The sequence below is a fragment of the Glycine soja genome, chromosome 3 (genome assembly GCF_004193775.1).
Source record: "Glycine soja cultivar W05 chromosome 3, ASM419377v2, whole genome shotgun sequence".
Lineage (NCBI taxonomy): Eukaryota > Viridiplantae > Streptophyta > Magnoliopsida > Fabales > Fabaceae > Glycine > Glycine soja.
The window spans coordinates 34,791,190-34,803,284 of record NC_041004.1 but is presented as its reverse complement, the minus strand read 5'-3'; the positions used below and the strand labels follow the sequence as shown (position 1 = coordinate 34,803,284).

Genomic DNA, 12,095 nt, shown 5'->3' with positions numbered 1-12,095 from the left:
TCACCCCCTAGCGATCCTGAGGCAATCTTCCACGATCTCATGTAACTTTGTGCCTTTAGTGACCATCCTTAGGTTGAGTACACGCTCCAACCTTTCTGCGATCGCTTCACAACCTTCATAACCATCCTATGACATTCATAAAAACACATTTATTACAACATTTAAAATAAATCACAATTTATAAAATAAAACATTAAAGCAACTAATCTTACCACTGCAGGTGCCTATGATAGTCCAACGTTTGCTCCCACTGGAACCTCCGGGATACCTGGCTCGACGTATTCCTCATGTTGTGGGGCAAGTGGATGTCTGGGTTCATCACCTGCCTGTGTGGGTGTGACGAACGGATGAGATATCTGGAAGAACCACTCCACGTAATCTGTTGATACCTGCCCAGGCACAACAAAAATCTCACCTGCATCTGCTATATGGTCCTCGTAATGCATCCATCTGTCGTCGATATCCTCATATGACAAGGAGGCATTAATAGGCGGTGGAGGAATGGTCTGAACGTACCCAAACTGTCATACTTCTTTATCTGGTCGAATTGTGACCACAATAGGACCCCATCTAACCTGGCCCTGGAAGCACGAAATGAGCTCAAACCCCCTAACTCCTCGATGGTCACCATAGGGCATCCAACACATGTCAGTGATCATCAAAGCATCCAAACATGTCTGGTACGCCGGTGCTCGCAATCCCTTGATATAAGCCTTCGTCGTAAGCCACTGGCAGGCACGTGGGGATGTCTCATCGTACGCATCGTCAGTGACGCAGTCATGAACACTAGGAAAATGCTCATATATCCAGTACTAGAAACATCAAACGACCATAAGATCAATGTCAAGTACACATAAAAAAAACATATTTACATCATAATCCAATTTAACATATTACAAACACAAAATTTACCTGTAATAAAGTAATGTACCCAACAATTTGTCATCTACTGCTCTGAGAAGCTTCATTTAACTAGTCATACATACGCACCAGCATGGCAGCTCCCCAGGCATACCTCCCACTCTCACCCAGGTCTTGAAAATCCCTCAGATGCACTACATGGACATATGTTGCACTCTTGTTAGCGAAAAGAGTGCAACCAACCAAGTGGAGGAGATAAGCACGAGCTGCTACAATCCACTGTCGGGCCTCGCATCTACTCAGATAGATATCCCGTACCCATGATAGGTGTACATATGCCCCACGCACCTATGCAGTCTCAGCTCTAGCCTCCTGACCCGAGACCTTGAGCAACTCCATCAACAAGACGACCGCCTCCTCTATAACTAGAGGTTCGAAGCTGTGCAAGGCGCCTGTGATCGGCAGGTGGAAGAGTAATGACACATCATCCAGTGTGATCGTCAGCTCTCCCATTAGAAGGTGAAAGCTGCTGGTCTCCCCGTGCCACCTCTTTTGTGGCAGCGACTAGCCCTTCGATCTCAGGCACTGACCTCCCAATTTTCTCTACCTTCCTACCGTGGGAGGCCAACTTCAAGTTAGGACGTTCCTGAATTGAAGAACACATCATTCCAAATAACAACATATAAAAAATTTATCATCACAAACAACTCAACAATAACAAATAATTAACAATTAATTTTACTTAAAAATTATAATACATCTCCAGTCCATATGTTGTGTGAAACATCATCAGGAAAGGAAGTCAGCACTGATGTGTCACGTAGCCCACCAGAGAATCCCTCAGCATCATCAGCAACTGGTCCCGCGACAACATCATCAGCAATTGATCCCGCAACAACATCACCAGCAACTAAGCCCTCTACACCAACTACAGGTACGTTCATAGTCATCGGAGGAACATCCTCAGTCATTTGAGCAACTTCCTCAATCATCTAAGGAACATCCTCAGTCATATCAGCAACCTCCTCAGCAACAGCAACACGTACCCGTTGCCTACGGACGAATGCGGTAGGCCTACTCCGTCGGGGAACATCATCTGGATGATGCTCATCCTGTCCACCCTGGGCTCTACCTATACCCCTTCCTAATGAACTAAACCATATGCTAAATCCTAATCAATAAACTAACCCCTAACCTAAATCCTAATCAGTACACTAACCCTAAGCTCAACCCTATCAACTAAAAAATTCCCAACCAACTAAACTAAACCCATGCCTCAGCCCTAATCCAAGCCTCAGTAAACATACCACCATATGTATATATTACAACCTAACCCTACACCTAAACCACAACCTAAACCCTAACAAATAAAATACAACCTAACAACTAAAACTCTCAATACCAACATAAATATTAAACCCTAACGATAAACCCTAAACCCTAACCCAAACCCCAAGCTCAACCAACCCTTGGCACTGGAATAATCCCCAACCACTAACCCTACCCCTTTTACAGATCTACCATTTCTAAAACAACCTACCAACAACATATATTAAACCCTAAGCCCCTATACTTAACCATAACCCTAACATAAACACTCCTTTACCCCCTAAGCCCTATGCCCTACGCCCTAACCACACAGTCAATCCTAGGCCCTTAACTAAACCCTAGCCACTAACCCTAATTTCTATTTTGATGCAAATATTTTAAACATCTAAAACATAAATGTTACCTAATATATACTATTTTCATGCAAATATATTAAACATCAAAATTTATTTCATACACCATGTAATCATACATATTTTTTTCATTAAATAACAAAACATACCTATTTTTAATACAAAACAAAACAAATACAATTAAATTTTAAAAAAAATAATTAACTAAATTATTAAAAAAAAGTCAAATGTACATACGGAAGAAGTTCTTCGGTAAGACAAACTTCTTCTGTATTCCATGGAAGCACCTTAACGCCATTCCATGGAAGCACCTAAGCTCTAAGTCCTTTATCCTACAACCATAATCAACAGAAAAAGCCATTAAAGGAAAAGAAAACGAAACTAACCTCGACGCCGGAGAAGAACGAACGAAACACAGGTGGAAATGGCAACATGCACAATGACGTTGAAGATGAACACGAGGCACCTTGTAGAAGAGAAGAGGAATGCCAAGAAGTTGCGAAAGAGAAGAGGAATGCCGAACAGAAGAAGATGAATGCGAAGAAGTTGCAGAAGAAGAAGATGAACGGAAGAAGAGTGGCGCTTTTTTATTTAAAATTAACGAAGGACAATTTTGTCCATTCATTAAAAGTGATGAGTGCACCAGCAATGTTGCTGGGTGCACCTAGCAACACCCCATTAGATCCATAAAAAAATGGATGCTATTGGCATCTCTAAACTAGTAAGGCCACTCCCCCCACTTTTGAACAAAGTGTAAAAACTTATTGTTGTACTCCTCTCTTTTAAAAAGAAAATCTTCACCCCTACACACCTTTATCTGTCACAACCCACTCTTGGGACATGACCGGCGCACAGACTATGACTTCCTTAGTCTGACCAGCCTATTCTATACAACATAACCTGTAAAAGAACACAATATATAAGCGGTTAGAAGTAGGAATACTTTCCGCACAGTCGAATCGTGATTCCTATTTTTTAACATATGTTCCAGTCTTTGATTTTAATATTCTATATTAAAATCAAAGACGCTTAAAATTGCTTGCCATCTTGCAAAAATTTGTTTTGAGGCAAGGTTTTTTACATCCTTCTGTAAAATGTCTTTGGCTGATTTCCAGTCAACCCTTACCAAAATTTTTTGATTTAATAGATTAGATTGAAATTTGGAAATGCACAAAACAATTGCTAAAACTTCTTTTTTAACAGTTGAATACTTTAATTGTGCAGGATTCCAGTGTTTTGAAGTATATGTGATGACATGTTCTTGACCATGTACTTGTTGTTTGAGGATGCCACCGTAACTGATGTCTGATGCATCAGTTTCGATAATTTTGAATGCCTGTGGAATGGGAAGATACAGACATTTTATGGATTGGACTTTGACTTTGATTTCTTTAACTGTTTGAGTATGGAGGTCAGACCAAGGAAGCAGATTTTTCTTTAGCCTATCATGCAATGGCTTGACAATATTGTTTAAGTAGGGGACAAATTCTCCTACGTAATTTAGACAACCTAGAAATCTTTGTAATTGGGTTTTGTCTAAGATTTGGTTGGGAAATTTGCTAGCAAACTCTATTGACTTTTCGATTGGAATGATTGTACCTTGATAAATATTGTGACCAAGGAATCGAATTCGAGTTTGGAAAAGATTGATTTTTGATTTGGAGACTGCCAAACCATTTTGTTTGATGATATGGATGAAGGTTTGGAGATGTTTGAAATGTTGGTCAATGTTTTGGGAAAAGATTAAAACATCATCTATATAGACAGTGACAAATTTTGAATAGCGATTAAAAATATCATTCATAATTTTTTGAAATTCTGAAGGGGCATTCTTCAGTCCGAATGGCATCACATTCCATTCATATTGCCCGAAAGGTACAGTAAACGCTGTTTTGTACCTATCTGATTCTTGGATTTGGATTTGCCAAAATCCAGATTTCATATCAAATTTTGAAAATATCTTTGCAGAATTTAATCTGTTAAGCAAATCTTTTTTGTTTGGAATATGATATCTAATCGATTGTAATGCTTGATTTAGTGGTTTGTAATTTATGACCAAGCGGGGTATTCCACGCTCAATCTCAGATTGCTTGTTGACATAAAAAGCCGCACAAGACCATGGGCTTTTGCTTTTCCGGATTAGGCCTTTATCAAGCAAATCCTTGATTTCTTTTTGACAATATTGAAGAAGTTCTTCATTCATTTGGATTGGTCTGGCTTTGGTGGGAATTTGTTTTTCCCTAAAGTCTTTCTCATAAGGGAGATCAACAATATGTTTCTTTCTATCCCAAAATGCATGTGGCAATTCAGAACAGACGGTCGATTCAATATGATTTAATAAAGATTGAATTTTTTCTTTTACCTGGGGTTTTCCCAGTTGTATTTGAATATTACTAAAAGATACTTCTTCTTTTAAGAAGTTAATTTGATTAATCTTATTTTCTATAAGATTTATATTTCTGGAAATTGGTTTAGTAGAAAAATTAAATATAATTTTTCTTCCTAAATAATTTGTGGTTATTCCTTCATTAGATATTTGGATGGGAAACAGGGCTCTAATGAAGGGCGTTCCTAAGATTACCTCATTCTTAAGGTTTTTTACCAGAAGAAAGTTTGTGTTAATCTTAAGACCTTGGTTTTCAATGATTGCATTTGATAGCTTAAAATTAATTTTTAATTTTGAGCCGTTTGCCGTACTTAATTTTTCCAAGGTTTTCTCAAAGAATTTCGTAGGAATTAATCCTTCTAAAATGCAGTTTGAATCAGCCCTTGTGTCAAATAGGGCCGTTGTTTCTAAAACGAAATCATTAATAATTATTTTTATGTTTATGTAAAAATTTTGGATTTTAATCTTGTTGATTAATCCCATAAACATATCATCTTCTAAATTTTCTGGTTGGTTTTCCTCACTATTGTTGGCACTTTCAGAATCACTATCTTCCTCAAGTTGAGAAAGAATGATCTGATGAATTTCTTGTTGTTGACGAAGTTCTTTTACTTCTCTTTTTAGATTGTTTATCTCTGTTTGGAGATCTTGGATTGTCGTTGGTTTGCTTGAAGAATTTTCTAATCTCTTGAGTATGTTACTTACATCAAATTTGTTGTTTGTGATAAAATCCTTTTGTCTAGGTTTTACTTCTAATGTTTTCTTGAGTTTTTCCAGGAAAACCTTCTTTTCCTGGAGGTCAGGTATGAAATTGATTGCTTCAAACAAGAGATCTTGTTCTCTCGTTAGAGTATTGATTTGCCCATCATCATCATCTGTTGATGATAGTTGATCATCTTGTTGGATTAGATTTAGGTTTTCATCGGAAGGCACGGAGGATGAAGTTTCTGTTTCTTCCTCTGAAGTTTCTATAAGCAAATTGTTTATTTGTTCTTCAATTGCGGGTTCTAGGTTAAGGTTTCTTAACTTCTTTTTTAGTCTACAATATTTGCTGATGTGGCCTTGTTTTCCACAATTGTAGCACGTTATTTTTTATTTTGTTTTTTGTTTAGGATTTTCCATTTCTCTACTGGTTGATGGTTTGTGTGAGTATCTCCTCCTTGGAAATCTCTTTGTATTGATCGGTTTATTCTCATGGATTTATTTTCTAGAAGATTGTTTTTTCTTTTGCTTTGGACATGTCGGTAGACCAAATTGTTCACAGAAAGAACCTAAATCTTTCTTTGTTTGAGCCTTTTCTTTGGCTAATTGCCTCTGAATTTTGTCATCCTGACAAATTTTTAAGGCTACCTTTTGAACATAAGAAATTAATTGACCATAGCTTAAACTTTCATATGGAATATCTCCATTGGCAGATTGACTACGGATTTTATCTCTAACCTTGTCTCCTAATGATCTGGGAAGACCGGCTAGAAATTTTTCTTTCCAAAAAGGTTGTTGACTATCTTCTCTTGTGTAAACCCTAGTTAGGAAAGTATCTCTATACCACCTAAAATCTGCTAAGGTTCTACACTTAAGATTTGATAATAATTCTGCAGACCTATCTTTCCACAAGGATGGGTCTCCAATGAAATGTTGGGCTATTGTAAAAATTAATGTGTTAACAGCGTCAGGAATCTCTTTATCATCGTCATTAGTAATGACTTTTCCATTGAGATCTGTTTTAACTGCGCTGTAAATTTTTTATTTCTCTTCGTTAGTGAGATAATTATCCCACCATCCTTTTAGTTGTCCAGAAAATCTTGCCACTAAGATATCTATAATGGTTTCTTCTGAACACTCGTGGGAGGTTTGGTAAGCCGTAGCTACCATGGTCATATGTTGGAGTGTATTCATGATATTATACTCCGTTTGTGCATCTATGTTCATTCATAGATGTTGTTTGCACTAAAACTCTTAAAATTGTTTTCACCTCTTTCTTCTAATAGAAGGTCAGGGGCAGTCGGACGTTGATAATATAATTTGGAGGGTGTTTTCCAGTGTTTGGAATTAATTGGATTTATATTCTTTTCTGACACTGATTGTATCTCAGTTGTGTTATCTGAGTTTTGGTCACTATCTTCATTAATAACATTAATTAATTTGGAGGTACTTCTTGTTACCATTTTGGAAGTATTTTCCGAGGCTTGGGGGGTATCTGGAATGACCTTAAGTAAACTACCAATCTTGTTTAGTAATTCACTATGGTTGTCACCTACGCCTTCAATTAAGGATTTAGTTTTTCAAAGTTCCCTAATTTTTCGTTTATCCTTCTCACTAACTTTGAAAGGTATGAATAAAGGTTTTTCAATGGGGATACTTGTCGAAGCTTCCTCAATTGATTTTTGTTTAGTAACTACCTTGGTTTTAATGGTTTCTCCTAAAGCTTGTAAGTATTTATTGGTGTAATTTGCCTGTTCCATTAGGCTCTTAATGTCTTTAGAGGTTACTTCCTCATTGACATCTTTTGTCTTGAATGGAATTGCCATGACAGGTCTGTTGTTACTGTCTTTGATATTCGGTAGTTGATATTGTGTTGCGGGAGGTAATTCCGATTGGATTAACTCACCATCCTTCACTTGCCAATTTGTTATGACATTTGTTGTTGGATCACCTATGATGTCTTGTTTCCAAGGGTAATCTATATCCTTTCTGATGGCATAAGCATGAAACCAATAAAAGAAAAGGACATTAATTTTGACTCGTTCGACAAATTCGTAGAACTTGTCTTGGATTTGTTTTCTGTTTGTACCCTTGTAATGTTGGAAAAACCATCTCCTTTGAGGTTCATTCTTCGGAGAATAAAAATCTTTCCTAAGGGTTTCCTTATCAATGCTAAAGTTGTCATATAACATCATAAGGTTCCATAGAAGAGTATGTTAGGGATTGGATCGACTTTTGGTCGTCCTCTTGTTCTTGGTTGTATGTTGTTCTAGGTATGCTAGAAGTAGTGTCTAATCCTTGGAGGTTTACAGTAGGGAACTGGTTATGTGACTCAGATATGGTTAGTCCTACTGGAATTGAACGGGTTCTAACCGAAAAAGACCTTTTGGCTGACTCATATTCAGACCTAGAGGCTTCTATCCTTGATGAAAAAGAATTTCTCCTATTGAAGGTTATCTCTACCTTTCCGGAGTTATCTTGCTTAATATGCTCTATGGTTGGAGCAGGTCGGGGAATAGACGGTGTGGCCTTATCCATAACCCATCTTTCAGGAAGAGTTACTTCATCCCATTTTATTTTTCTCGGGAGAGAAACGTTAGCCTTTGTCATATTAGTGATAAACAAGGTTGTTTCTCCTTTTTGAGGTTTTAACAGGACTCTAGATGCATAAGTATTCATGACCTTGTACTGGATCCTATAAATTAAGGTTGCTGGGATTGATCCTTCTTTCATGTCAAGGCCATGAAAGTGGATGTTTAAGAACAGAGAGTCAAGAATGTTTCTGTCCATCAGACTCACTGTTTTGTTTGGATAACAGTTAAAATATATTGGACCTTGTCCCAGACTGGTTTCGACTATTCCAATTAGGGAGTCTTCAAATTGATTATGCCTAATGTCTCTTAGACACATTAAAACTGCTGCATCTATGCCCATATCAATTAAGGGCTTGATGGCTACTTGTACACAACCAATGTGTAGATATTTATACTTACGGCTATGTTCATAAATTGAATTTTTTGAAAGTAAATGAAATTCTTCCCCTATATCTTGTCCTAGAGGAATATTGTTTTCTATTGTTTTGATTATGTAATCAAAGTTGTGTTTGTCCTTTATTGTTTCAAGAACGTATAGTTGATCCTGAGGGATTTCTGGAATGTTCCAGTCATCCATGTTTTGATTGATATCTTCGAATCGGACTTCCTCATCGAAGAGATTGTGTTTTGGGGCGACCTCTTGGGTCTGGTTATCTTGATCATTTAATAAATTGGAGTTTCTTGAAGAAGATGATGAGGAGGAGTTTGAGCGAAAAGAGATACGGGAAAAAGATCGTAATAGTCTAGACATGATTATAATATTCTCTAATATCTTTGCCCTCATTTGGTTCCATAGAAATATCTCCGTAAGTAAATATGTCACAAAATTTTTCTGGATCTGAATTATTTTTAAGAAAAACTCTTTTTTTTTTTGAAAAATAGTTTGGACGACAATCCTATAGCCACTAGTATATTATGTCTTGATATTTTGGTTAAACAGTACACCTTAGCCTTACCGCCCTTTATCCATCACGGGTCTTACTGCTATAGTACTATTCAACTAAAATATTAGACTGATGTACTTCCAGGAAGTACTGTTCAAACATTTACTGTACAAATCAAAGTAAAATATTACTTGTACTATACAAGGTTTTAGTTTCAGATCCATAAAATTTGTTAACATATGTCCTTACGGATAGTATTCCTACTTCCCCATCAGGCTCTGATACCAGAGATCAGCGGAATAAGATCAAACGATATATATATATATATATATATATATATATATATATATATATATATATATATATATATATATATATATATATATCTATATCTAGACAAATCCATATGTTGGGATCTCATCTCATCCATTTAATCACAAAGTTGATTATAATTACTAATCATCAAATGTCTCAAACATCATAAGTTCATCATCATCATAGCTACAAGAGAGAACCATTTACATTTTCAAAATAAAAGGATTCTCTCTAAGCCTACTACTACCCTGGCCCCTATAGCTTCATTATACTGGAGTTATAACCAAAAAGATCCATTAGACACAAAGGGGGGCCTACCAAAAAGATAATCAAGTTCCTGGGTGTGTCAGCAAATCCCAAGAAGTCGGTTACTCCACTATTGTGTATCTGAGAAAGGAAATAAAATAAGGAGTAAGTCACAAGGACTTAGTGAGAGCATAATAAACTAAGCAGACATGAAAAAGAGCACCATTTAACATGAATCTTTCTATTTCCGAAAGATATTAAAATGTCATTTAAATAAATACTGAACAAAGATACACTTGCTTTTGGAAATCAATGTACGCAAAGAATATACATTTCAGAACTTCTCATGACCTGGTATCCCAAAAATAATTACTTTAAAATCAAGTATTTATTCTACTATGTGCATATAGACCACATTATCTCTTCGTTGTGGTGAACGGTAATTATATAACTATGGCATTTAGCTCGTAGGCTGCATTATCTCTTCATTGCAGCGAACGAAACATATAAATATACTATGAGAATTTAACTCATAGGCTACATTATCTCTTCGTTGTAGCAAACATCATATATCAGTTTACTATGAGAAATTAACTCATAGGCTACATTATCTCTTCGTTGTAGCAAACAACATATAATTATACTATGAGAATTCAACTCATAGGCTACATTATTTCTTCGTTGTAGCAAACGGCGTATAATTATACTATGAGAATTCAACTCATAGGCTACATTATCTCTTCGTTGTAGCAAACAACATATAATCATACTATGAGAATTCAACTCATAGGCTACATTATCTCTTCGTTGTAGCAAACAACATATAATCATACTATGAGAATTCAACTCATAGGCTACATTATCTCTTCGTTGTAGCAAACGGTATATCATTCATGAACTCAACATAAATAAAATTAAACAAACAGTTCAACATCCATCCTTATATATTATCAAGATCTCAAAATAAATTTCAAGCTCACCAAAAATATGTGTTCGGAGGTATACTTGCTTCTCCATAAATGAACTTTAAGAAAATTGCTAAGTATATTAGCTACTTACCTAAGTAACGCAATCACTGACTTCTACCGCTGTTAGGAAGGTCAACCACTGTATTTTCCACAGAACCTAAGCATTTAAATAATAGAACAAGGGATTATACAAAATCCCCAATTTTAGCAAGCCTAGGGTTTTGAGAAAATCACAATAATCTCTACTACTTAGTTTCTAACTTTTTTTTTCTCACAGCCCATGACTAATCAGTGCTATAACATACTCATCTAACATACTGGGTCATAAACATTTACCTTAAAGAGATCAAATAGAAAAACCTAGGATATGCGTAGTGTTTTCCCCTTTTTTCCCGTCACCTTCTTGTGCTTGGAAAAACCCAAAGATGTAAAAAGCTTGCAAATTTCAGAACCATGGGAGGAGATGGGTGAAGGACCGAAAGATTAAATTTTTTTGGGGGCAAAAGAGTTAGGGTTGAGAGGGGGTGGGCTGCTACACAAAAAAAAAAAAGAAAATGGAAGTTTCGGGAAAGGGGGAGAAGGGCCTCGAGGGTTTTAGCTGAGGAGGGGGGGATTGGGTTTTATTATTATATTATTATTTTTCTTTTCTCTTTCCTTTTTATTTAAACGGTGCGTTTCATTATCATACACCCACTTCCCCCTCCTTGTCCCTTTCTCTTCTCCATTATTTCTCTTTCATACTCACATTTTCTTTCCCCTTCCACATTAGAGAAATTACACCAGCCATTCAAAACGCAACAAGACACCCATTTCTTCCCCCTTCCATTTTCTTCACCAAGTTAGTTCTCTATTTTTTTCTCTTGTTCTATATATTTGATAAAAAAAAGTATTTTCATTGTATATCATACATATGAAAACATATTTTTGTTGTGTATCTATGTTTTTAATATGTAATTTTGTAATATTAATCTTTTTACATAGGGTTTCACATAATTTCAACACTTGTGAGAGCTATAAATTTCTTGAGAAGAAGATGATCTAAGATTAGATGAAAGAATGCGAAGAAGCATCCCGATCAAATCCTTCATTAGTTGTTGATCCTCCATCTCCACCCTAACCCATGAGAAATGGAAGAGAGTTTGGCAAAATAAAAAAAAAATAGGAGACTGTATTAATGAAGAAGCACACATTATTGGATATAGGATTGTATGTTAATATTTAATTCTACACATACATAATAAATCACTCAAGGAGTGTAATTAAATATGTTAGTGAAATATATGTTGTAGGATTTCCTTGTTGAATAAAGCACGCAAGGATCCTTTGTTTCCTATGGGCGTCGAGCTATCTTTGCTATTGTAATTAGGAAACTAGAGCACAATGGTTTTGTTCGTGGTGTTGGTTGAGGTATGGGCATGGGCAATACTTCGGATTACCTACTCATCATAGCCCTGCCT

The 12,095-nt window shown here is 36.2% G+C and overlaps 1 protein-coding gene across 1 annotated transcript; it reads right to left on the bottom strand.

The window, feature by feature from the left end:
* Window positions 1-1,853, bottom strand: LOC114405201. Its single transcript, XM_028367834.1, has 7 exons — window positions 1,620-1,853; window positions 1,452-1,507; window positions 1,239-1,313; window positions 991-1,156; window positions 531-812; window positions 240-389; window positions 1-126 (listed from the first exon to the last, which is right to left on the bottom strand). Exons 1-7 carry the CDS (start codon window positions 1,851-1,853, stop codon window positions 1-3), a joined length of 1,089 nt encoding a protein of 362 aa, XP_028223635.1.
* Window positions 1,854-12,095: the final 10,242 nt, after the last annotated feature.